General features: G+C 47.2%; 1 protein-coding gene across 4 annotated transcripts in view; it reads left to right on the top strand.

Annotated features, from left to right (window-relative positions):
* Positions 1-27,564, top strand: part of PIK3R6 (phosphoinositide-3-kinase regulatory subunit 6) — a 745,472-nt gene that overhangs the window by 651,960 nt on the left and 65,948 nt on the right. For all 4 annotated transcript variants that reach the window (XM_078654671.1, XM_078654672.1, XM_078654670.1 and 1 more), the window contains one exon: positions 21,103-21,202. In XM_078654671.1, the coding sequence (XP_078510797.1) occupies positions 21,103-21,202 (100 nt within the window). The remainder of the gene's footprint in view (positions 1-21,102; positions 21,203-27,564) is intronic.

The raw sequence follows: 27,564 nt of genomic DNA, 5'->3' as shown, positions 1-27,564 counted from the left end.
ACCACCCGTGCCTCTGCTATGGAAGCAAGCAAAACTGCAGAAGTGAAAGAGGAGTTATATGCCTGACACAATGGCGTAATGAGTACAGGTAGGGAGTCCCTAAATTGGGCAGGCCTCAGAGGATCCACGGGGGGAGCCAGATTTGACTTTCTTGCTCAGCATGAGAAATTCATCCTGGAAAATAGGAGGGATAGCTCCCAAGGTAAGAATGGGAAAAGGCCCATGCGAAGCGGCGGGATCAATAGGGAAAGACTTATAGATGGCTGCCACCTTCTTGACAAAGAAGGTGGCTAGGTCCTCGCATTGCTGCCCAGACGTGAACACAGGGGTGGAGGGGTCTTTCCTATTTTTGAGACCGTTAAGTATTTTAAAAATACATTTGGCTGGGTTCTTACTAGACTTGATCTCATTAGAGAAGTAAGCTGCTGGTTCCGAATGTACGTCCTTGTGATAGCACTTGATTGCACCCTGGTAGAACTTCTTAGCCCCAAGGTCGTAGTCCCTTCTCCAGACCCGTTCCAGTTTTTTACAAGTATTGCGCAAGACTGCCAGAGAATCGTTGAACCATGGATAAGAATTGGAGCAGCGGCCCTTGGCCCATTTAGCTGGAATGAGAGTGTCTAGGGCATGTAGGATCCAGTCGCAGAGTGATTTGTACCCCAAATCTGGATCGTTAGCTGGAACAGGGGGACAGAGTGCCAGGAAGTCCTCCAGTTTAAGTTTATGCCAACATCGTCTAAAGGAGGCCTTAGGATCAGCTCTAGGCACTGGCTCTGACAAAAGGAAGGAGATGGAGACCATAAAATGGTCAGACCAACACACCGGGCTAGGAGTCTTGACCAAAAGAGAGGGGATGTTAGAAAAGACAGGGTCAAGCAAGTGTCCGGCAATGTGGGTAGGGCCCACCACAAGCTGGCTTAATTCTAAACTGGAAAAAGGACGTGTTTCCTTTCGTATTTAGGAACTATAGAAGAGAAAAAGCTTGAGGTAAAGCGCTGAATTCTCTTTTTGTAAATCACTTGCAGAATACACATGTATTTTGTAGGATAACTAAAACATTTTTTTATAATTTAAAGAACATATTTTATTCAGCTGCAGCGTTTTTAAGAAACAAACTTTTTTTTTTTTTTATTTTATTTTGAAAATTTTGGAAGGGTAACAAACAGTGACCCAGAGTGTAAACACCAAAGCCTCCCTCCCACCCCCAAGATACAAGTGCACCCTCATGAAATCTATCAAACATCCTCCTACACTCAAGGGAATACACAGCCATTTAGCCAACAACCCATTAAGCAGGGCAGGCGGCGCTCACAGTGCAAAACATTGCCAATTTATATAATCTAGACAGTACCCGTCATTAACAACACTAACCTCCATGGCACCTACCCTCTAGGCCAGCAGCGCACTCGGTGCCCCAGGTATGTCACCCGCAACACCAGTCAGACTCTGCTTCCCTGCGCCTCTGTGTCAGCTGCCTCGACTACTTTATTCGTAAGATAAGTTTGGTAAAGCCCCCAGAAGTTTCTGGGTCTACTGGTGAGGGTGTGGAGTTCGCAATAATTCTCAGATTGCATACAGCAGTATACCAGCAGTATACCATCTCATGTGCCCATCTTTTAGTAGTCGGAGCAGCATGCTACTACCTTGCGTGCTATTAATAGCCCCATGCCCACTAGTCTACGCGCAGATGTCGGTAGCTGTTTGGTGTAGCCTAGCAGGGCCATCATAGGGTCCGGCGGTATGTCAATTTCTACAACTGCGCTAATTTCAGTGAAGATCTTATCCCAGAAGTCCCATATTCCAGGGCATTGCCACGCTAAGTGCAGGAATCCCGCATCGGGAGCGTGACACCTCTCACAGTCCGCTGTGGCTCTAAGGCCATATCTGCAGAGTCTGTCTGGCGTGTAATATATTCTATTTAGGAATTTGAAGTGTATCAGCCTATGTTGACCATTCAATGAAAGTTTCCTAGTGTTGGTGCAGCAGTATCGCCACATGTCATCATCCAATACCGTCTGTAGATCAGACTGCCACGCTAGTCGTGCTTTAGTGTACGTGTTTTCTCTATGTGTTTGCGATAGAGCGTATAAGCGAGACAGCAATTTCTGGGGAGAGGTGGCCTTGATAACATATGTGAGTTCTCTCACTTCCGGTGGCTCTGCCATGTCCCCTCCCAAGAGCTCAGAAAGCGCGTGGCGGACTCTATAAAACTGGAACCTCATTAGAAGTGATGGCGATTCCAGGCCAACTACTGCCTGCTCCCAAGTCTTGACGACTCCATCAACTAATAGATCTCCCGCCACCTTAATGTTCAGTTTCTGCATTTCAGTTACCACCCCCCTCTCCCGGAGAGGAGGCAGCCATCGGGCCCAATCTATAGGCATGATGGGGGAATACAACAGTGCACCATTTTGCGCCTGCAAAAGACTAGACCACGTGTGATTCGTGGACGAAATTGAATCTAGTATTCCAGTTCTACGATCTGTCGGTTCGAAAACCGTATGCAGGAGTGAGAGAGGCCGGGCAAACAGGGTCCCCATTTTCACGTGCGGTATGTCTCGTTTCCCGTGTATCCAAGTGTGCAGGTGAGCGGCCTGCGCTACCCTGTAATACAATTCTAGATCAGGCGCACCAAGCCCTCACATGGAGCAAGGGAGGGTGAGGAGCGACCATTTCGCACGGGGCTGACCGCCTGCCCAGGCAAGCTTTGTCAATAGTTGTTACAGCCGCTGGAAGAATGCCCTAGGAAGAACCATCGGGATGGATGTAAATAGAAATAGGAATCTGGGGAGCACAACCATTTTCATAATGGCAATTCGCCCCAATAGGGAAAGTGGGAGCCTGCACCAGGTAGCCTCATAATCTTCTAGCTTGCTGAATGCCGTTCCGTAATTAGCACTAAAAATGGTATCAGGGTCTGTATATAGTTGCACCCCCAGATATCTGACCGTGTCAGTTGTCCAGCGGAGTGGGTACTCCACGGTAGTGGGTTGTGTGACCGGAGTCAGGGGGAACGCCAGCGATTTCGACCAGTTGACCTTCAGTCCTGATAATGCGCTAAAACTGACTACTTCTCTGAGGACCGATGGTAAGTTGTTATCAGGGTCACGGACATAGAGCAATGTCATCAGCATACATTGACACCACAATCTTATAGTTTGGGAAGCATATGCCCTCGTTACCATGGTACTCCCGTAGGGCGCAGGCCAGGGGTTCCGCCACAAGGGCATATAACAAAGGCGAGAGTGGACATCCCTGCCTGGTACCCCTTGTAATTGGAAAAGGGTCTGTAACCAAATCATTCAATCTGAGCCAGGCACACGGTCGGGAATACAGTGCTCCTATCATTTGGAGGAAAGGTAGTCCCAAACCCATTCGCAATAAAACCTTCCTCATGAATGCCCATGGGTGCCGCTCGCTCTGAGGATTTTCACTGCGTATCCTGCCCTTTGCTACAGGAGTAGCCTTCAAGTTATCTTGCCCTTTCTGGTTCCAGCGTGAGGAGGTGTCTATCAGCAAGGCCGCAGAGGAGGTGAGAGGCGCGGCCCCGGGACTGCGAGGACCAGCATTCAACATCAACAGCTGTCCTCTTCCCGCGTGAGCCGCGCCCCCTTCCAGTGCCCGCCCCCACCAAAGCGCTCTTCACCTCTCGCGGCCCCCGCTTCGCGGGAGCCGCTCGCTCTGAGGATTTTCACTGCGTATCCTGCCCTTTGCTACAGGAGTAGCCTTCAAGTTATCTTGCCCTTTCTGGTTCCAGCGTGAGGAGGTGTCTATCAGCGAGGCCGCAGAGGAGGTGAGAGGCGCGGCCCCGGGACTGCGAGGACCAGCATTCAACATCAACAGCTGTGTCCTCTTCCCGCGTGAGCCGCGCCCCCTCCCAGTGCCACGCCCCCTCTCACCTAACAGGTACTTAAGTAAGTCCACAAACGCGCATCGCGGGACGCGCGTGGGTCGCAGCCCGGGGCGAAGCCCGGGCCAAGGGCGGGCCCGTTTCAGGCCGTTCCAGGCTGTACCAGGCTGGGCTGGGCCACCCCCCTTGGCTTCTACTTACTAGAAGCCGCCCTCTCATTCTAAGGTACTGTCTTTGGATATTTGCGTACACAGGAACTAGATCCTGAACACTTTGACAATGACTAGGGGCTCAAGAAGTAAGACTGCACAAAAAACTGCCTTGATCACAGGCCCAATTGATAAGTTAATTTCAACAACTACTGAGGCCATTAATTTAAGCATTTCCTTGCTAGAACGTAGGGTGTCTCAGGACCTTGCGATTGCCCGGAGATCCTCGATGGGCCCTTTGGCAACTGCGCTAACACCGCCTCCATCAAATTCTCCTATTCCAATCCTTATGGTACTACAGTCCAAGTCCATGCTATCCCTAATGCTGTTGATTTATCTGTCACCAACCTGTCGCTGGAATTGGACTCGACAGGGAGCCTTGAGATTACACCGGACCTTGAGCGACTTCAGCAAGAAGATCCTGTAGAAGTAACCCGGCTCAAGGGGGTCAGAGAAGGCGCTGTTCCGAAGCAACCCGAACCCCCAAATAAGGGGAATAACACTAGTCACCCTCTCACTTTTAAAAACAAGAAAGGGTCTACTGTACCACCATCTATGAACGCCCATTATAGTAACAACTCTGCACAACCTTCTCCGTCTAATTTACAATGTTTTACATTGGACATAGATCAAGAGGGTGGCTCTAGGCCGATTGACTGCGATACTTCGCAGCTTTTTGCCAGATTTAGGGACCTATTAAAACACTATCTCCAACCTTTGGAACGGAGCATTATGGCAATTGAAAAGCAACTCGCCACACTCCTTGATAAACAATCCATCCAGAATAGGGCGGGATTTGTCAAACCTGGGGGGGCCCCGATAGCGGTGAATCCTGGGGTCATACCAGCTAACTTAGATAGCTCGCATGTAGTGTCTAAAGCCCAGTCCAAAACAAAAGAGCCCTTAACCCCTATATCATCAGTCCCAAATAACCGTGCAAAATCTAAATCACAAGCTAAATCCCCATCCCAGTCACTTTCATCTAGTCAGCAACATTTTTCCCTTCCCGCCCCCGTCGTTCAATCAACAGCTGCTAACCATACCACGGCCAAGGTATCTTCGCAGCCACCTCAAACCAAACCCCCTGTTGTCCCACCAACAGCTGATAATCTTACCACGGCCAAGGTACCTTCGCAGCTACCCCAAACTAAACCTCCTGTGCCATCAAAACCACATCCTTTAGAGGGCAAGAGGGGGTCCAGATCTAAACGCCCAGTCCATCTGTCACCGGAGGAAACCCCATTTACTGTGATTCTTACGGGGGTACACGAACTAGCAGCAGATTCAACCGAACAATCCTGGTCCCTTATGAACAAAATCCTTCAATGGCTTAGTATCAATAGACCATTACAGCCCCCAAACACCAGCAGATTATCATCTGTGCGTAGAGTCCCATGGGTGGGGGCGAGTCCCAAGAGCATCCAGGGGGACTGCGTCATTGTTACCTGTGAAGATGCGTCCACCGTGAACCATATTTGCTCGTGGCCAGACCTGGAGAAGAAAGGGGGAATCGACGCCCACCGACTCTCCTTTTTCTATCGCCCCGTATATAACTATCATCACCCAATTCCACCTCCAAACTGGGTTATACCTCCAGAACAATTATGGAATTTTGGAGGTCCATGGCTTACCCAAAAGAACAGGAGCAGGGGATGGATGCCTCGCCCCCGGTATCCCAACAAAGGCAATTTTGTGGGCGATGGGTGGCAAGGTATTCTTACCAGCAACAGATTCGATTGTCTTGAGATGGTCGATTGACTTTGTGTTTTATCATCATCAAACCAGTTTGACAACAGGGAGGTAGGGTCAAATGCATGTATGCAACAAATCTACCCTAGTGATCGAGTAGTCCCTTCTATGGACCGCGTTTCCCGTAGTGGACATGAGGCCACACAGGAGATTCTCGTCCAGGAAGGCAGCCCCCTAGAACCCCTCCCACCCAAATCCTACCCCTGTAACAACCAGGTCCCTACTTGTGGACTTGTAGATGGGTATCAGCTGAGAGATGTTCCATGTAATAGTAATGAAGCAGGCATGGTCCTTGGCGCTCCTAAGACTGCACCATGTGTGAGTGCCAAGGTGGATAACCTGATCATAGCTCGGGCCTCCCGACCGAAGCTGGTTGCATATGGCCCAACCGAGTTTGCTGATCTCACCCTTATTTCCTGGAATATTGCCGGAATTGCAGGAAAACTGAACACCCCGTTCTGGCCCAAGTTTATAGGGGAAGGATTTGATATAATCCTCCTTCAAGAAACTTGGTGCCAAGAGCAAATAAATATAGAAGGCTATTCTTCCCATTGCCTTAATGCCACTAAATCCAGCTCAGGTAGGGCTAAGGGGGGCCTTCTGCTACTCCTGTCCAACAAGTTGTGTAACTGCAAAGTGAGAAGTAGCACAAATGTGGGAACCCATAGCCAGGTAGTGAGGGTCGAATGTTGCAAGGGAAATGATTCGGTCCTTGTCAATTTTTATAATAACATCTTTGATGCATCCAGAGGGAATATTTTATTCCCTCTGGAAAAAGAAATCACAAGGGTTTTGGGCATCGCAAATAGAAGGGCAGACATTCTATGGGCAGGGGACTTTAATCTGCAGCCCTGTCATTTGTCAAAAGGGAATCCCTGTGGCTTTGGAACGGAGATAGTAAATCATCGGGGGGTTATGGGTGAGGGCGATGATTCCCCCCATTTCCCACATTGCCAATATGGCACAATTCTTAACAAACTGCTAATTAAACTAGACTTACATCTATTAAGCTGTAACAAAAATAGCTTGAACGATATCTGCCCCACTTTTACAGGGAGGGATGCTGGGACTTTCATTGACCATATTTTGTTCTCCAGTACAGGAGACTTTCTAAATCTTTGTATCAGAGAGGAAAGCCTCAGTGACCACAACAGCATCTGCGTTACCCTACCGGGACGGGGTGCAAAATTAGCGACAGGAGAAACTTGCTCTACTGAAATAGTTCCGATCAGACCTAATGGCCCGAGGATTAAATGGTCTGGGACTAGCTCTATGGCTAAACAGAGGGAGGTCATAGTCAGTTGCAAAACTGAAATTAGTTATTGCCTAAAAAATGTAATTAACCCTGATCTCTTGATGTCACATTTTATCAAGATTAATACCATCATGGAAGGCATTTTTACTAAGAAATCCCCATCTAACAGAACTACAAAATGGGGATAGTTTGATAAACCATGTACAGTAGCCCTACGGGAATTGAAAAAAGCTCTAGGTGTCAAACCTCGAGACAGCAATGGTGTAAAACAACTAAGGGTCAACTATAAAATGGCAATTTCTAAAAGGAAAAGGGTCTTACAGTGTGAAGCGTGGGATAAGCTGAAGGAAGCAGCCGAGACCAAAAATTGTAAACTCTACTGGGAAACAATTAACAGCCCCTTTCTAAACACTGATGGTTGTCCGGAAATAACCTCCTACGTTTCATGTAATGAGTGGATTACCCACTTCACTAATATTTTGAACCCAGAAGGGACATCCCTAACTGCATCAGCTATTGAGTCCACCTCCTGGATACCTTTATCTTTGGAGGTAACCCTGGAGGAGGGCCTTGAAGGGCTTTCCAATAGCAAGGGGGGGAAGGCCCCGGGCCCTGATGGGGTACCCATCGATCTTTTAAAATCAGAACCAAACTTGTGGGCTCCTATTTTGGTGAGGACTTTTAACTGTGCAGCAGAAGGTAATATTCCTCCCTCCTGGGGCCAATCAGTTATTATACCCCTTTTTAAAAAAGGCAGTAAATCAGAGGCTTCCAACTACCGACCAATTTCTTTGCTGGACGCCTCAGTAAAGGTCATGAGCAGAATTTTGCTCAAAAGATTAGAAACTTGGGCCACAGACACGAATATTTTAACAAAAGTGCAATACGGCTTCAGGAAAGGTATGGGCACTCTGGAGCAATGCGTAAATTTGGACCTTATTATTAATAAATATACTGTAGTTAAAAAAGGCAACCTTTTTTTATGTTTTGCTGATTTGAGCAGCTCGTTCGACCTAGTTGATCACGCTATTCTCTGGCAGGTTTTGCTAGAGTCAGGGGCACCGAAGGAAATAGTCAATTTTTTGGCCAGGCTCTACGAGAAACTATCTTGTAAGGTTCGCTATGGCACCCTAGGCGAATGTACGCCGTTTTTTAAAGTTTCACGTGGTATTCGCCAGGGTTGCGTACTGGCCCCTCTTTTATTTTCCCTTTTTATTAACCATATTGATAGCATCCTGACTGATATTGCAGTAGATGCTCCCCTGATTGGAGGCAAACCTGTTCCAATCCTAGTATATGCGGACGACGCTGTTCTTTTATCTCGCACCTAGAACGGGTTACAGCGACCGATTGACAGATTCGCGCAGTTTATTCAAAATAGGAGGCTCCGCGTGAATAAATCTAAGACTTATATAATGTTGTGTGGGCACTCTGTAAATAAACTGAAGCATAGTTTTTTCCTGGATAGCGACAAGATGACATACGTTAAAACATTCTGTTATCTGGGAATTACTTACGGCAGCGACGGGTCTTGGATACCCGAGTTTGACAACATAAGGCTGAAAATGATGCGGACCACCAGTAGCATATTCCGATTTGCATCCAAGCTTGGTTCGAGAAGTATTTCTGACATGACCAACATATATAACATACGTTGTGTTTCTTCTGCACTGTACGGGGCGGGAGTGTGGGGTCATATTGAGGGCCCTTCGCTACAAAAAGATGAAAACAAGTTTCTAAAAAGATTATGTGTCCCCCCCCTCCGCCTCTGTCCAACTAATTCATGATGAGGTAGGGATCGAGTTTATCTCTGACTTAGCAGCCGTTCGGCCACTCTTATTGTGGCGATCTATTTGGGCTAAGCCAGAGACTCGATTCACTCAAGAAATTATTCTTGATTGTATAGGATTGGACTACTCATCACGTATCCAATGGCTGAAATACATTCATCTCTGGTATAAAACTCTATTTGAAATAGATGTTCTCCTTGACCCCGAACTGGTGGTTGCAATTCCCAAAAAAGAAATTAAACAAACATTTCTAAATTTTAAAAAGAAAGGGCGAGAAAAGGTGTATGGCAAGTTAGCCTCCGTGAAGTTTTACAAGGAACTAAACCTAACTCCGGGGTTTCAAGCCTACCTTTCGAACGTTTCCCGTCCCTCCCATCAATTTGTACTAACCCGAGTTAGGTTGGGCATTGTACATCATCTTGTCGCATTCCCAGATCAGAAAATAAGATCCGAGACTCCTTGCCCATGTGACAATACCTCACGCCAGAGCTGTTGTCATTTTCTACTTTTTTGCAAATTTTATCACTTCTTAAGGGTAAGGTATCTAAAACCTATCTTTTTAAAATATAATATCCGATCCTCAAAGAGTGCCCTAGAGCTATTATCTTCCCTAGAGAATGTGGACATTTGTTTCTTTGTTGCCACTTTTATTCTGAAATGTACAGCTGCCAGGAAGAGCATAGTGCTCCCATAACTTTATATATCCCTGTCTGTACATATATGTCTTAACAGTATATCACTTTTTAACTTTGTATCATTGCTTGCCCGAGCCATACTGGAACTTTTGCATTTAAATCATATTTTTAACCCTGTACTATTGTTTGCCCCGAGCTATACAGGAATTTCTGCATTTAAATGTACAGCTGCCAGGATAGCACTTTATGTGACAATTATATCTATTCCTGTCTGTACATGCATGACCTTTTTTAACTTGGCTTCATATTTTACCTTTAACCATGCATTGTTGCCCAGCGTTTGCCTTTATATGTTCTCATCCTCACTATGTATTATTCCCGAGATTACTTGAGTCACTCTATACTTAGAACAAATATGTATATAATGAACTACTTTTATATGTTTTTATGCTTGTATGATTTGTATTTCCCAAATCGAATAAAAGCTTATGACTTGACTTGAATGCCCATTCAACGGAGTCGAAGGCCTTCTCCATGTCCAGGAAGACCGCCAACGACTTTCCATCCTGTCTGACATGCTGTATCGTGCCCAGGACTGTCCGAATATTATATGTCAAGTTCCTGCTTGGAATAAAACCCGCCTGCTCGGGGGCCACTAATTCAGGTGCCAGAAGAGCCAATCGAGTGGCTAATACTTTGGCAAATAGTTTTGTGTCCACATTTAGCAAGGAGAGAGGCCTGTATGAGCTACATTCCTCCCTAGGTTTGCCCGGCTTCAATATCGTTACAAGTAACGCCTCTCTCATCGACCCCGGCAGACTGCTCTTCACACATGTCATCAAAAAGAGCCGACAAGTGCGGGATAAGTTTGTCCTTGAAAGCTTTATAAAAGGCCGCCGTAAGGCCATCTGCACCAGAAGCACTACCCAACTTCATGCCAGACAAAGCATCAGTTATCTCGTCTTTCTCTATGGGTAGCATGAGGAACTCCCTATGGGCGTTCGTTAACATGGGAATGTCGATATGGCCAAGGTAGTCATCTGTTATCCTCAAGGTCCCCACCCTGTGACGTGTAGAGCTCCGAGTAGTAGGCCTTAAATGTGTTAGCTACATCTAAGGGATCAGTAAGAATGTCCCCATTGAGTGACTTTATTTCTGTAATATGTTGCCGTTTTTTCGTCCCTCCAATGATCCTGGCAAGCAACGCGCTAGGCCTGTCACGCTCTCCATATACTCTAGCCACGGCATACTTCCCCATGTGTTTAATTTCCCTATCCGCCTCCTCGTGATACTCGGCCAACATCTTTTTGATTTCAGCTTCCACCGCGTCATCTGCATGTTGCCTTTGTCTCTCCTCCAGGGCCCCAAGCTGTTTCTCAAGGTCTTCCTAATGGACTTTAGTATCCCAGTGTTTAGACATGGCCACCCCCCGTATATACACTTTAAAAGCTTCCCAGATGACTTAAAAACTCTCGACCGAGCCTAAATTAGTTTATAAAAATACTTCAATAGCTTCGGCCAATTCACTCCTGAATACCGGATCCAGTAAAGAGTATGGCGGGAACCGCCAGGTAAATGCGGGGATGGATCTGCCCGGAGCTAGTAGCTCCAGTAGCACAGGAGAGTGGTCCGAGAGCGTTCTAGGGAGTACCCTACATTCACTGATCATACACATTCTGGAGGAGGGGACCAGCCAGTAGTCTATTCTGGTGTGGATGTCATGGTAAGCAGAATAATGTGTATAACCTCCCTGCTGTGGGTGGCAGGACCGCCAGACGTCTTCCAGGCCCAGGCAGGTCATAGTGTTCTGTAATTCCATAGCTGCCGCCGATGGTTTACGATGCGGGCCAGCTGACCTATCAAGGGCGGGGTCAAGAGTGAGGTTCATATCTCCCCCCACCAAAGGATATTCGGATCGTAGTGTCGGGCCTTGACCGCCAAGGTCCGATAGAAGTCAGGAGAGTCAAAGTTAGGGCCGTAAGTGTTAACAATTACCAATGTCAGGCCAAGGCCAGTTCACCTGGAAATGACGTATCTGCCCTCGATGATCGGCTTCTAGGGTTTGCAGTGTTAGTGTGGATTTTGGATTCACCCATGTCATGACACCCCTAACGTGTGTAGTAAAACCCGCAACAGCTATATTCCCTTCTAGTCCTCTACATTTCAGCATCTTGCTGCTATTGGGAAGGTGAGTCTCCTGAATTAGTGCTATATCAATATGTTTGCGCTGTAGGTAGCTAATTACCTTCCTGACCTTTCTATGGTCGTTGAGGCCGCGTACATTCCACGTGAGTAACCTAAGCCTGGGCGAAGGTGTGCTACCTGTACTATCCGCCATTACCATCATTAGTGCAAGTTGTGAGTGCCGCTGTTATGGACGCCACCTGCGTGCGCCATGTATCCCTGTGCAAGAAGGATATCGGTATGTCTTCCCCTGAAGGACTGAACTTTCCCATCCCAAAACACTTCCACCCCCCCTCCCACAGCAGACCAACCCCAACTCGGCCTAGCATGTCAGCACCCCACCCCATTCTAAATTCCCTGAGAACGCAAAGTAGCTCCCAAGGGAGTTGCAGATGCACACAGCGCTAGGGCCGAGTTTGCCAGAAAAACAGTCAGTAACTTTGGTAAGTTCCGACTATTTGACCACCCCTAGCGCCATCGCCATACATTCCTATCTCGACATGAACCAGCATAACACTGTTAAACACCTCAGATACAGTTCAACATCCTCATACAGTCTCTATAATGTGTACAAGGTCTAATCTCTTACCCACCCACCAAGGAGCGGTATGCCTAAACGTAATTTCCAACATGTTTGTACATTAGCTGTCAAAAACTATATAGCTCGGAATGTTCTCACCCATAGGCCGGTGAATCTGTGCTCTTGTGGGCGCAATGGACGCCCGCGTTCAGTCCTCAAACAGGAGTTGGAGAGGTGTCCCTATCAATCCCGAACTCCAGGTCCGGTCCGAGGCGTCATATCAAAAAGAGTCTCGTCTAAGAGTCCGGACATCATGCTGCCCGTCTCTCTCATTCTTGTTCGTCCACTTGGCTGCTGTTGCACTCTCCATCCTTCTGGCTGTCAGGGTCTCCCCGACGTTCCTTAGACCACACCTTCAAGGTTTTTTTGGAGATCCTTCGGGTCCGTGAAGAAATGTGAATGGCCTTGCCGGTTGATTCTTAACTTCGCTGGGTACAGCATGGCATAATCCAGACCGAGATCACGCAGTTGCTTCTTGTAGGGGGCAAAATTTTTGCCCTCTTATTGCACCTTTGCTGTGAAGTCCGGGTATAAGGAGATTTCTGAGCCTTCATAGTGCAGGGTCTTCTTTTCTCTGGCGATCCGCAGGGCCGTGTCCCTATCCCTGTAATTCAACAGTTTTGCGATGATAGGTCTCGGGGGAAACCCCGGGCGGGGTCGAGGGCCCAGTGAGCGGTGTGCTCTCTCTACGATGAACATTGGCGAGAAGGCGTCTGCCCCCACTAGCGAGGTGAGGAGTTTCTCAACAAAGAGCTCCATTTTCCCAGTTTGCGTCGTCTCCGCAATTCCAGTGATTCCTATGTTAGAGCGTCGTGAGCGGGCCTCCAAATCCTCCGACTTGTCTTGTATCACTTGCAGGAGCTTGCCAATCTGTTTGCGGTCTTTATCCAGTTCCGTTTGGGCTTCTGCTACTTCCGTCAGGCGCCACTCCGACATGTCAAGTCGTTCCGTGTGCTTGTCCACACGCTCTGCCATGCGGTCCATCCGATAGGTGAGGGCATTGATCTTGGTGCCTATGGACGCCATACTATCTGCAGGCCCTTCTCCATAGTGACTAGCAGAGCTTTAATGTCCGAGTAGATTGTGCCTTCAGCGCCTCTAGGCGTGGGTGCAGTGTCCACTTCTTGGGTCTCGGAGGATTTGGCACGACGGCTCTCAAAGAGGAGTTTACTTTGGGTCTTGTCCCCTTTGCCCATGTTTAAGCCAGGCACTGGTCACCTCAAGGTAACGAAGACACCACGCAACCGGCAACAGGAATGGCGCCACTCTTATTACTCCTCCCCAGCAGTATTCCGCTACGGTACTGAGTAGGTGGATCACGGCAGGCCTCCCTAGTCTCAATCTCCTTTGTGTGTCTGCGTCAAGGCTAGGTGTCTCGGCCACTCCTTCCGTGCAGTGCAGCGTTGCACACTCCCAGCAGGCTCCAATACAAATCCGTAGGGGCTAGGCTGCACTCCCCCTAGGTATAGAGGCACGCTGAGGCACCCCGCCTCCACCGGCGAAGGTCCCTCCGGTCAGGCACGTAGGGGCCTCAATGACATCGAGGGTACTGTGGTCAGTAACACAAGGATAGGCTCTAGCTCCGCTCCAGCCCAAGCATCCAAAATTGCGTTCCGCCAGCACAAGGGGGGGAGGGGAGTGGGGCGACCGATCTGGGGCTTCACAGAAAGCCCCCGCTCACCTCAGAATGGACCCCCTCCAGGCACCCGCGTCGCGCTCCCAATCTGGGTGAAGTGGCAAGGAAGGCCGGTACTCGGCACAGCGTGCTTCGCTTCAGGACCTCAAGTCCGTCTCCCAAGTTGCGGCGGAGCTCCGGCGCTCGCAAGACCAGAGCCCCACAGTGTAGCCGCACGTCGAGTCACGCCAGCCGGCGTGCGTCCAACTCGAGGCCGCGGATCTGCGGCCTAGTCCGTCGGTAGTCTCGACCCCTCGCCGGCAGCTCCGTGCAGATCAGACGGATTCAATTTTGCCCGCACCAGACACTGGGGTCCTTCGGACAGCGGATGATGTGGTTCTTGCCCCGAAGGGCCCATCAAGAAAGGAGAAATTCAGGATAGTGTAGGCGATGGCGCGGAGCTGAGGAATCAAGCGTCCGCCATCGGCGCTGGCAAGCTCCGCCCCTCTTTAAGAAACAAACTTATGCAACTTGGTTAACCCAGTTTCTATCACAAAGCAAGACTTAAAACATTAATTGACAGCCTTTTTGTCATTTTTTTATGTACTGCAGTTCGCCTTTTCTGAATTGCAGTTCAAATCCGCACAGTACAAAAATTGAATGACAAATCCAAAGAAATGTCACTGGTTGGAGATGAGATGGTCGCTGGCTGGCTGGCTCGCTTGCCTGAGAGGGCACAAACTGACAATAACAAAGCTGAGAGGCGATGCGGGGGTTACCCAGTATACAACATTTACAGTGTCCCCTCAAGCAAATAGACAAACAGACAACATTGGCAGGGAGGAAGAGAGTACAGGAGTCCGCATCTTAACCCCTACAAAACGGTGTGACTGGCGTATCCGCATAAGAAATAAGAAATAGGAAATAGGCAAATAAGTGCAGGCTACCTACCCTGATCCTTGCTCAAAGCACAATATACCCACAAACACCAATTTACACTAATGAAGACAAACAATACCGCAACTCTGCCGCGAGATCGCCATGTTGTGCTTAAACTAGTGTAATCGTGTGGCAGAAATGGGACAAACCCAAGTGAAAAGTAAAATGTGTACATCACTATTTAGACTTAGAAATGACGTAAACGCAACAAAAAAAAATAAAGTATGCGTGCGGTTAAAATATATACCACAACAGTGTGCATGTGTAAAATGCATACTGCAACAAAGCAGAGCAACTAAAAGAACAAGCATTGGAAATGCAATAGGTCTCGCATTAGGAAAGTTTGAGCTATTGGTATTGTAAATGACACTTTTTTTATTTATGTGTTGGTTTTGAAAGTAGCAAAATTAATAGCTTTGTCAGTTACAATGTCAATAGTTTTAACTTTTGCAAATGTGACACCTATAGCATTTGTAATGCAATGTGTGTTGTATTTACGTGACTTAGATGTATTGATATTACAAATAACAATGGCTTTTAATTTTGTAAATAATTAATACTTAAATAAAAGTTATTGTAATTTATAATGGCAATAGCTTAAACGTTTGTAAATAACTTTTGTGAAGATTATGTTCAGTGTATTTTATTGTGATGAAAATCCAAGAACATTGCATTTGCACCTACACACACACAGAGCCACACACATATAGATGTGGTGGTGGTGGATCTGGGGGATATGGTGGTGGTGGATGTGGTGGTGGTGGTGATGGTGGATGTGGTGGTGATGGTGGTGGATGTGGTGGTGGTGGTGGTGGATGTGGTGGTGATGTGGTGGATGCGGTGGTGGTGGATGCGGTGGATGTGGTGGTGGATGCGGTGGTGGTGGTGGATGGGGTGATGGATGTGGTGGTGGATGTAGTGGTGGTGGTGGTTGTGGATGCGGTGGTGGTGGTGGATGCGGTGGTGGTGGTGGATGTGGCGGTGGTGGATGTGGTGGATGTGGTGGTGGATGTGGCGGTGGATGTGGCGGTGGATGTGGAGGTGATGGTGGATGTGGAGGTGATGGTGGATGTGGTGGTGGTGGTGGATGGGGTGGTGATTGTGGTGGTGGGTGTGGTGGATGTGGTGGTGGGTGTGGTGGATGTGGTGGATGCGGTGGTGGTGGTGGATGCGGTGGTGTTGGATGTGGTGGTGGTGGATGTGGTGGTGGATGTCATGGTGGATGTGGAGGTGATGGTGGATGTGGATGTAGTGGTGATGGTGGATGTGGTGGTGGATGTGGTGGTGGATGCGGTGGTGGTGGATGCGGTGGTGGTGGATGCGGTGGTGGTGGTGGATGCGGTGGTGGATGGGGTGGTGGTTGTGGTGGATGTGGTGGTGGATGTAGTGGTGGAAGTGGTGGTGGATGTGGTGGTGGAAGTGGTGGTGGATGTGGCGGTGGTGGATGTGGTGGTGGATGTGGCGGTGGATGTCATGGTGGATGTGGAGGTGATGGTGGATGTGGTGGTGGTGGTGGTGGATGTGATGGTGGATGTGGTGGTGATGGTGGATGTGGTGGTGGATGCGGTGGATGTGGTGGTGGATACGGTGGATGTGGTGGATGCGGTGGATGCGGTGGATGTGGTGGATGCGGTGGATGTGGTGGATGCGGTGGTGGTTGTAGTGGATGTAGTGGTGGTGGGGGTGGTGGTGGTGGTGGATGTGGTGGATGCGGTGGTGGTGGATGTGGTGGATGTGGTGGTGGTGGATGTCATGGTGGATGTGGAGGTGATGGTGGATGTGGTGGTGGTGGATGTGATGGTGGATGTAGTGGTGGTGGGTGTGGTGGTGGATGCGGTGGTGGTGGATGCGGTGGATGTGGTGGTGGTGGTGGAGGTGATGGTGGATGTGGTGGTAGTGGTGGATGTGATGGTGGATGCGGTGGTGGTGGATGTGGTGGTGGATGCGGTGGTGGTGGTGGATGCTGTGGTGGTGGATGGGGTGGTGGTTGTGGTGGATGTGGTGGTGGATGTAGTGGTGGTGGGGGTGGTGGTGGTGGATGCGGTGTCTGGGCCAACTGCATATGGATAAACACACTGTCGCGCTCAACCGGACGGTCAACTTGATACCACTTGTCAATACATTGGGCTGCGCACTTTACTCAGTCATACAAGCTTGGTTTTCTTAATTTAAGCTGCACCCTTAATTTAAGCTGTCACAGAAAGTAACCATCCTCTTGGTGTGGTCCAAATCACACAGTTCAAGGATAAGGAGTAAAATCTGAAGTGTGTTGAGCAGGTCAGACTGACCATGTGCACGATGAGGCCACAAGGTGAGTACAGAGGGGTGTCACCCGAAGCGACCAGTCACAGCTGCAGAAACAGGGAGTTAAAACATATAAAACATACACCATCGTCGTCTGGCAACAGTAAACTTTCTCTGCTTATTTGAAAACGTGAAGACATTTTCAAAATCGCCCCAGTGCTGAATCAGCAGCACTGTCAAACCTCAAAGTAAAATCCAGCAACTGTTGGTTACATTCAAAAAGGCACGAGGACAATTTAAATAAGCCCATTACATGTGTAAAAAGAGGCAAATGCGCTTCAAGCTCATCACTTGGACTACGTCGCGCAAAGGTTCACACACGTCAAAATGTTTGATGCGGAAATAACTAAAACTATAAATGAAGTAATAGGTTTCTAAATTACAATTGAGAGATTAAAGGGAAATTAAGCAGATTTAGCCAAGAGCTGTAGAGCTTTAACTCGTACAACAAAGGGTGCATTCAAAAATAGCCCTTTAAATAAATATCCCAATTACCTCAAATTTCAACACACAAACAACTGAAAATATCAGGCGATAAGGAAAAATAAAAGTAACAGCTGCATGTAGCTCAGCATTATTTGAAAGGTTTACTCTTCGAAACATAATTTAAATAAATCCTTAAAAAAAACTAACATCATTGCTCCAAACTCTAGCTATTTGAAGGCGGGAGTTTGGTTTAGATCCGTTATATAAGAAAACCTCAATTTGTCACTGAAAGCAAGTGGTCCCGACTGTACCCGTGCTGAGGGAGGGAGGCGAGGGAGGGAGGAGAAATACGAGACGGCCTGCTGGCCGTGAGACGTGTGATGCAGGGGGCGGGGGGAGCGGATACCCTTGAAGTGAAGCTAAGCTTCACTTCAAAGGTGTGGGGGGAGTGCGGCTGAGGGAACAGACGGCGATTTGGTGATGTGCACGCGCATTTTAGGTCAATGCGCAAGCGCATTGACCTAAAAGCCACGGGCACAGCACCAAATCGCCAAGTTCGGTAAAGTCTGTTTAAGCCCCAATAGAGCTTCGCCAGCTAGGCGCATGCGCCCAGCAGGCGAGCCCTAATAAGCCCCAATAGAGCTTCGCCAGCTAGGCGCATGCGCCCAGCAGGCGAGCCCTAAAAACGCAGCTGCTCTGCTTCGTAGCAGTATGTATTTTAAACATACACACTTTTGTTACGGGATGTATTTTAAACGTGCACTTTATTTTCTTTTAAAGCATTTGAAATACAATGCAATAGGTCACGCAATTTGTCAAGTTACAGCGATTGTTATAAATAGCGCTATACATTTACATATACATACATATATATATATATTTATAGTCACAAATGTTGAGCGTTTTACCAGCATTAGGTGGGCTTTTACATTTCTTGGTAGCAGTGAGTTGTGGGTGCCTATGCGGCTGCTCAAAGTGCTGCCCTGCCAGGGGCTCTTGGGATCTGCCGGCAATTTAAAGTTAAAGTCGATGTCACTGCGCTTTAAAGAAAAAAAAAGTATTTGTTAGGGTACATTGGGACGGCAGACCATTTGTGCAGTGAAGATAGCTCGTGACTGGCTCTGCCATAATTTCAATTTACGACTTTCAATCCAGTTAGCATTCCTCGGTGTGTGTGTGTGTGTGTGTGAGGCGGGGGTAGGCGGCACTGAGAGCTTGGATGTTGGAGGCATGCAAAAACATGACCAGGCAAACTAAAACAAGTTAAGGAGGAGGGGCCAACACACCCTCTACAGTGTGATAGCCAACTTAAGTGTTCTTGGAGTGAAATCGGCAGAGAGGGAGCTAAGAACACAAATGAGGGACATTTACACAAATGCTCCAATAGCAATCCAGCATTTCTGAATGCCACAGATAACAACCAATAGCAATCGGTTAATGTGCCAAACCCCACAGAAGAGCCATAACAGGTCGATCGAAGCTCGACCTAAAAATTATGTGTATAAACAGGGCCAATAGAATTATATATATAATGTGACCAAGGCCTCTGTGAAGGCCGAAACGTTATGCGGAGGTGCGCCTTCATCACGATTGAATAAACCACTGCTCACCTGCACCTGGGTCTCCTCTCTTCTTCTGCGCCGTTTGGTATCCGTGATTGGGCTCCAGGCGAGAGAAAGTTGAGATTGTTTCATATATATATATATATATATATATATATATATATACATATATATATATATATATATATATATATAAAAAAATTTGCAGAGTTTTATATAGCGCGAACTGAATCAGGTATCAGAGCGCTTTACATAGCACCAGTTACGTTACACGAGGACACACATTCATTTTAGGCACGGGGAGATTAAGTGATTTGCCCAGAATCACAGGAGGTTTTAGGCGTCGTTACCGAGACTCGAACTCAGATCCCCAGGTCCGAGGTCGATCGCCCTAGCTGTTAGGCCAACTCCTATCCCCAATTATATGGCAGGAGAGGGCCAAAATATGCTGCAGGGTTCACTAAATTATGCTGCAAGAAAAGAAAAATTATGAGGCATAGTCCAGCACATTTTCTTATAGTATTACTTCATTATTTTGTCATTTTACGCTTGTTAACACTGGGCATAGATTGCACCTTATTAGAACCAGTTTAATTAACGCCCCAACATAGAAATAAGCAAAAGAAAGGAGACCAGCCAACCCTTTGTCTTCCACTGTGCGCAACCAGTGTTGCTTCATTTTTTGTAACTTTTGACCCGTTTGAGCTAGAAACAAAGCTGTTTTTGTTAAAATCTGCAGATTATGCAGCATATGACGAATCATGTGGCAAATGCTACAGATATATGATAAACACAGCGCCGGCACAAACACATAATTTCAGTGGTCCTTAGTATAAGGCAGAGCTAATAGATGTTAGAATAGTTTAAGGGTGTGTAGAAATACAGAAAATGTTTACGTTGGTAAGGCAAATAAGAAAATCAAACAGGGTAATAGTTGCATTGAAACATTAAAATGAGCAGAAAACAGTCTAACTTCTTTTTAATAAATGAATATGGGAATTACCCAAAACAAAAATGTACACATTATAGAAGCTGATTAGTAGAATGGGGTTGGTTAGGACAGAATCAGAGGTACTGAGATGGATCAGATAACAAGGAAACAGGAAGAATAGGTAACTGAGATAACTAATGAGATAGCCAATCAAGCCTTGAGAGCATTGTTTGTCTCAAGCATCAACAGACAGAGAAATCTTTAAGGATTATTAAACAGAGTAGAAGAGGCTGCAAGAGAGGTGAATTTACAGCGATAGAGAATGAGTTTCATGTTTCCGCGAGAGGGATCGGATAATGATAATAGCGGGAGGACACAAGTTCCAGATCTTTAGAGGACAGCGTGAAAAAAATGGTTTAAAGTGCGTTGATGGTTGAAGGTCTGGGCAGGGCCAGCGCTAGGTATGGGCAGCGGCCCAGGGCCTTGCCCTCAGCCCACAAATATGGGGCCCACCACCAAACGTCTTGTGCCCCTGCCGATCCCATTGAAGAATGGTGTCTGTTTGCAATTGGGCTAACAGGGAGGGTGTGGGGAGGCCTAGGGGAGGGGGATACTTCAACTTGTTCCAGTTGCAATGAGACACATTTTGTCCTGCAATTAGGCCTCCTGCCTGGCTCCTCATTGTGGGATACCCATTGTCAGCACTTTACAGTCTGCACTGTTTTAACTCTCAGCCCCCAAGCTGTTCACCCACCTTCAGCCCGAAATGAGCTGTGAAGAAGGTGCTTGTAGGTGGCAGAGAGGAGGAGCTGCGGCCCAGGATCAGTCTGCACAAAGCAGCTTCCGAAGCCCTGAAGGTGTCACTTATGTAAATTAGAGGGGCCTTGCTCATTCCCCTTCACCCGGGCCCCAAAAATCCTAGAACCAACCCTGGGTCTGGGTTATATGCCGTAGAACGCCTGTGCCTGTGCTTCAGCTGTAGCAAGAATCTCCTAGTTGCTTCCCATGCTCCGTGGTCGCAAACTCTATATTTGACTCCTTATATAACATCTCTCTCTCCCTCTCTCTCTCAGATTTACTTCAGTGACCTCACGCAACCAGCAGCCGAGGACACCTTTCTCACTGAACTGAAAGCTGACCTACAAGAACTAGCACCATACGCTTCTCTCAAAAGTGAGTATTTTCCTAAGAGTATCACAGTTTCTTTCCATCTCCTTTAGATGACAGCGAGTGCTCAGAAAAAACTGTTGTTTCGTTAGTTTGCCGTGAAATAACATGCTTATGTTGTCTTTTTTTTGCTATTTCTGCAAACGGTGCTTAGCCTTTGCCAGTGTCTTAACATAGAGCAGCACCTCTTATGTGGTGCAGCCAGAAGAACACGCAGAGTGTGCTGAGTGCTAGAACGTATACTGATTCTTGATGTTTTTTTGCCAACCAAAACATTATGGTAAAACATGCTTGAATGAATCTCAGCCACTAGTCTAGTATTCCATGATTTTAGTTTATCTCTACTATTGCATGCAAATGAGCCTTGGCCCCAACTCAAACGAGCATGCAGGTGTGCTGTGCAATTAGGCCACATTCGAATAGCACAGAACGCCTTCCAAAAGCTGGCACATGGCAGTCTCTTTTGGCCTCAGTGGTGAGGTGCGGCTTAAGCCCACTTTGTGCTTCCTACCGGTGGGCACACCAGGAAAGGCTCAAGCCAAATACCTGGCTCTGGCCCAGCTCATGTCTCATGGGAGTGACCAGCCATATCAGTGGTGAGCCTATCTGTATAACGTGTTCAACTCTTTGGGAACAAAGAAATGAGCACATTTCTGCTAATTAACGTAGACTGACAAGTATGCTGCACTTGGGGTATAAACCGAGATGAAGTGTGTGCTTTTGTACTTGAATATTTGTCCCTGGAACAGTGGTGTGAATGCAGTCACCCAAGTGATAATATATCTGAAGACTGCAGCCAAGCTGCACTTTAGAGGTTTGCGCATGGACAGCCTGTAAAAGGCTGGACTAGCTTGACTCAATAGGTTGGCTGATTTATTCATTGCCTATAGTGAGGTGTTGCGCTTATCCCAACATAGATTTCTTTATCATATCACGGAAGACTGGTGAGATCACATGAAGCAAACGTTTCCTGGGCTATCATTAAGTGGCAAGAGCATGGCAAGCAGGCTTTAAAGTAGTGAGCATTGGAGGATGGGTTATTGGTTGGGGTAAGTATGCATCCACCACTAGCAATAAGGTCACCCATGCAATATAAGATAAGGACCCAGACAAGGTCTCAGTACATTAGCTCCTGGCTCAAACCTTGGTAGCTGGCTGTGAGCAGGCAGGCTTAACTCAGCAGACAGGTACGTAAAGCATTTAAATACACCAATACATTAAATAACTAACGCACAATAAAAATACCACACCAGTTTATAAACATAGGAAATAGTTTTATCTTTAAAATGATACCAAAACAACAGAAATTCAATGTAGGGAACCGGAGATATGATTTTTTAAAGATTAACTACTTTATAGTGCTTAAAAACCTATAGCACCATTCTGGGACATCCGGTCGTGCTTGACCGGACAAAGTTAAAGTTTGAGGCCGACCGTGATGGAGTCCTGGTCGGATACACTAAGCAGGAGGCCCCTGTCAAAAGTTTACCTTCACACTTAAAAAAAATTCCGGAGGATTTCCTCTCAACGGCAGGATGCATTCGCAGGGGGTTCACTGGCTTGATTCAGCAGGAGCTCCCGGTCAACTCCAGAGTGTCTTGAGTGCCAGAGCTTTCAGTGGGATGAACCTGAAATCTAGGCTGGGTCACGGTTGAAGGTAGTCGGCTTGACTCTCAACGCGGACCGGTCGACTTGTGGAGCTTTTTCCAAAAGTGCCTCCAAACCTCTAGAACTTCTTCCTGAAGTTCCTCTTGAGGGTTCAAAGTGTCCAAAACACAAATCCAAGGGTCTAGAAGCTCTAAGATGGTCCTTGGAAGTCTGTACTACAGTTCTCACAATGCACCTGGCCAATTCCTTAAAAGTCCATGCTGAGGACTTCTTGAGGGAGATGGTGCAGGCAAGCTCTTTTAATCTGTTGCTTTCAGGGAGTCCACTTCTTAATCCTTTTTGAAGCAAGGCAAAGTCCTCAGGGCTGTAGTTATAAGTGTGCAACAGGAGCAGTCTTTCAGAGAGCAGTTCTGTGTGGTGCAGAACAGGGATCCAGCAGGTTAATCCATCTTCTTGTAGTTTCAGGCAGCAAATTCAAAGTCAGAACTCGAACTGAACTAGAACTTGCTCGGCCATGGCTGGCAAGATCTTCTTCTGTGGGTGACGGTCACGCAGTGATGAATGTTCCAGTTCAACCCTACATGTAGGGCAAAGGGACCGACTTACATTCTTGAGACAATTTGACTTTGCCTGCCTATGAGTAAAATGTCTCATAAACATACTTCAATAATGGCTTTTCCAATCTTCCATTGAATCTTTACAAATGCTTGTATCCTAATGACTGAAATTTAATGGAGGTGTTACTGCACCAGCCAGCACACATTAGCTATGGCTTGGTCTTACCATCAACTCACCATACACTAAGAGTTGTTTTGACCGTGTTTGCTGGGCTTTCCAGCATAAACTCATGCTTTATTTGGGAATGTTCATCTTTATTTTTCCTGTCAATGTGGTTTTTGCAAAGTGGAGTCCAAACAGAGTAACTATTGGCAGGTGAGGCCAATCAGTTTTTTCAGCAGTCCTGCAGGATTGCATAATCACGAATAATTTTTAAAAAGGAACTAAGGAAAACATATTCCTCTTAAGACCTTCCTGTGCAGGGAGGGAGAGAAGTGGTTTGTGTTGACTTTTCATGTGCCAGTCGTTTCACTTGAATTGTGGGAGTAGCTTGCACTTGAATTACAGCAGTGTTTGTAACAAGTGAGAGGGTGGCTGCAGAAATTGAGTTATTTCTTAAAATGAAGAGGATATCAGTTGATACTAAATGTTGTGAGAAAAAGGCCCCAAAAACCACATACGGGGCTTTCTTCTACTTTTCCACACAGACATTTGTCGATAAGCTCAACATAGATATACCTCCTACAGTCAATGTTTGAGAATTTGCTCATGTATTGGGTGGTGAAAGTATCCTTTACTCCAAACAAGGAAGTGGGCTCTACTAATGTTATTCCCTCTTGTGGTATGTTGTACTAGGAGTTATGTGGTATATTGTAGTTGGTTCTGGAATGATTAATGGTTGAGTGCTCCAGATGAGATTTTAATGATTTGAACTGTGGGACTTGAAGCTGGTTGCTAGAGTAGCTCTAACCTCTAATGGATAGGGTCTCATATACTGGGCATGATATCTCAAATAATTACATATTGAGTCCTGTGGAAATTGTTGCCTTTTCACAGTGGTGACGACTGTAGGTAACAATCTACGCTTCAGAACTCAACATCAAGGATTTTTTATTGACATTGACATCATGAAAAGGGCTATGTGACCGGACACTTACAGCAAAATTCTAAATAATTGGTGCCTTAATCCTTACTCAGACCATTGCAGGTGAGTGCGGCTTCTATTCTAATTTGCTGCATATTGGGACTTTGGCAACCGGATCGGGCGCAGGCCGAGTGCAGGGTGCTGCAAGGATCTACCTGACAACTGCATCTCAAGCGCACAGCTTGTTGCATGCTCCACCGTGTGTGTTAGTTTGAGTGTTTCACACCTTCTGCTTCACTGCACGAGTCAGCTAGCTCTTTACAGACTCCTTCTTTCTCCACGCACAAGAGCGACACTCACAAGCATGTTGGAATGCCTGACGTGAGGTCAAAGGCTGGAGTGCGCATCAGCACATCACGTAGGTGGCCATCTTATTTTAGGATTGGACGCATTGTCGGGAAATGAGACTTGTGATTAAAGAGCCAGTTTCTCACATAAGTACTTGGATGTCGTAGCGCGACCAGCAATTGCTTGAATTTCATTCCTCGTCATTTGACTCTGTGAGGGAGGGCATCTACATCCACAGTTTACTACGCCAGCAATTAAACCATTTTTTTTGCAGTGAGCTCCTGTGACAGAGGTGGGAAAAGTGAGGATTGTACCTCTAATGGTTAAGGATGTGCTGAAAAAAATAATTGGTTTAGTTGAGGGAATCTGGAGAGATTCAAGAGGAAGAGGCAACTGAATAGTTATCGCCGGTAATGATGGCTCGGATGGGAACTGGGGAAGCTAGACTTTGTGTGGACATGAGGGAGTTAAATAAGGCTATGCCAGTAGATTGCTATCCTCTACCAAATATCACAGAAATCGATGTTTTCTTAATGGAATCAAATACTTTACTTCATTAGATCTGACCTCTGTGTACCACCAGATAATACATCCACAGTCACAAGCGCTAACCTCATTCTTCACACCTTTTGATCCTTACAAATATGTATGAATGCCTATTGGTTTGAGTTTTGCCTCTGCCATTTTTCAGAGAGCTATGGAGTATGTACTGGAGGGCGTTGTTGGCGTAAAGATATATCAATGATATGTTGGTGCATGAAAGGACTCAGGAGGAGCATGATATGATGGTATGTGAAGTTTTGAAAATACTGAGTGAGAATGGGCTGACTTTAAAGCATAAACAGTGCAAATTTTGAGTGTCAGCGATTGTGTATCTTGGACACTAATTACAGCAGAGGGAATTCGGCCTAAGGAGGACTTGGTAAGTACCATCAAAGACATGCTAAGTCCTTCTTCTAAGGATGAGCTGGGGAAGTTTTTAGGAACTGCCGAACTCTATAGCAGATTTGTTCCTGGCTTTGATGAGGGATATAGTAACATAAGGGAGTTGTTAAAAAATTGTGTGGAGTTCACATGTTCAAAAATGTTTGAAAAGGAGTTTCTGGAAGTGAAGCATAATCTGTGTAAGTCTTCTAATTTGTGTAGCTTCAAACCAGGTACTCAAACTGTCTTGAGAATGAATGCCGGCACAAAAGTGCTAGGGGCAGTGTTGGAGCAGGTGTCTGATCAGAAAGTCAGCACAATGTTATTCACGCCTAGAGCATTATGTGGAGCTGAGTCTAATTATTCAATCTTAGAGAAGGAGGCTTTGGCTGTTTATTGGGCGGTAAGGAGGCTAAAGAAAGTCCTTGTGGGGAAGTCCTTTCAAGTAAAAACAGATCATAAGCTGAGTTTGATTTCATGGTTTCTTATGTACCTGGTGTCAATCAATCAATCAATCATTTGTAAAGCGCACTACGCACCCGCGAGGGGTCAAGGCGCTGAAGGAAGGTGGGGGGGGCAGCTACTGCTCGAACAACCAGGTCTTGAGGAGTCTTCTGAAGGTCAGCAGGTCCTGGGTCTGGCCCAGCTGTGAGGGAAGGGTGTCCCAGGTCTTGGCGGCGAGGTAGGAGAAGAATCTTCCGCCGGTGGTGGTCCTGCAGAAGCGTGGGACGGCAACGAGCTCAGCGGAGCGAAGATGGCGGTTCAGGGTGTAGAAGGTGAGGCGTTTGTTGAGGTATGCTGGTCTGGCGTTGTGGAGTGTTTTGTGAGCATGGGTGAGGAGTTTGAAGGTGATCCTTTTGTTGACTGGGAGCCAGTGCAGGTCTCTCAAGTGGGCGTTGGTGTGGGAGTGGCGGTGTATTTCGATGATGAGTTGTGCTGAGGCGTTCTGTATTCGCTTGAGTCTTTTCAGGAGTTTGGCTGTAGTTCCTGCGTAGAGGGCGTTGCCGTAGTCCAGTCTGCTACTGAAGAGGGCCTGAGTGACCGTCCTTTTGGTTCCGGTGGGTATCCACCTGTAGATCTTACGAAGCATGCAGAGGGTGTTGAAGCAGGAGGAGGAGATGGCGTTGACTTGCTGGGTCATAGAGAGTGATGAGTCCAGGATGATCCCCAGGTTGCGTGCGTGGTTGGTGGGTGTGGGTGCCGCTCCCAGGGCGGCTGGCCACCAAGAGTCGTCCCAGGCGGAGGGGGAGGAGCCCAGGGTGAGGACCTCTGTCTTGTCTGAGTTAAGTTTGAGGCGGCTGTTCTGCATCAAGTAGGAGAAGGCCCTTGTTCCTTCGTGGAGGTTTGTTTTGGCGGTGGCGGGGTTCTTTGTGAGTGAGAGGATCAGCTGAGTGTCGTCGGCGTAGGAAACGATGTTGAGGCTGCGTGTGCGGACGATGTTGGTAAGCGGAGCCACGTAGATGTTGAAAAGGGTATGGCTGAGAGAAGATCTTTGGGGCATGCCGCAAATGATCTTGATGGCTTCGGAACGGAATGGGGGAGGCGTACCCTCTGGGTTCTGTCGCTGAGGAAGGAGGTGGTCCAGTCCTGGGCTTTGTCGCTTATTCCTGCGTCATGAAGGCGTGTGCCTAGGGTGTGGTGGCATATGGTGTTGAAGACAGCCGAGTGGTCCAGGGGGATAAGGGCCATGGTTTTGCCGTTGTCCAGTAGGGTCCTGATGTCATCTGTGGCAGCGATGAGGGTGGTTTTGGTGCTGTGCTTGCTGCGGAATCACGATTGGAACAGGTCCGTGATGTTGTTATCCTCGAGGTAGTGGGTCAGTTGCCTGTTGATGATCTTTTCGATT

Source organism: Lissotriton helveticus, chromosome 7 (genome assembly GCF_964261635.1).
Source record: "Lissotriton helveticus chromosome 7, aLisHel1.1, whole genome shotgun sequence".
Classification (NCBI taxonomy): domain Eukaryota; kingdom Metazoa; phylum Chordata; class Amphibia; order Caudata; family Salamandridae; genus Lissotriton; species Lissotriton helveticus.
The sequence above is the reverse complement of the archived record's forward strand: the minus strand, read 5'-3'. Positions and strand labels throughout refer to the sequence as shown.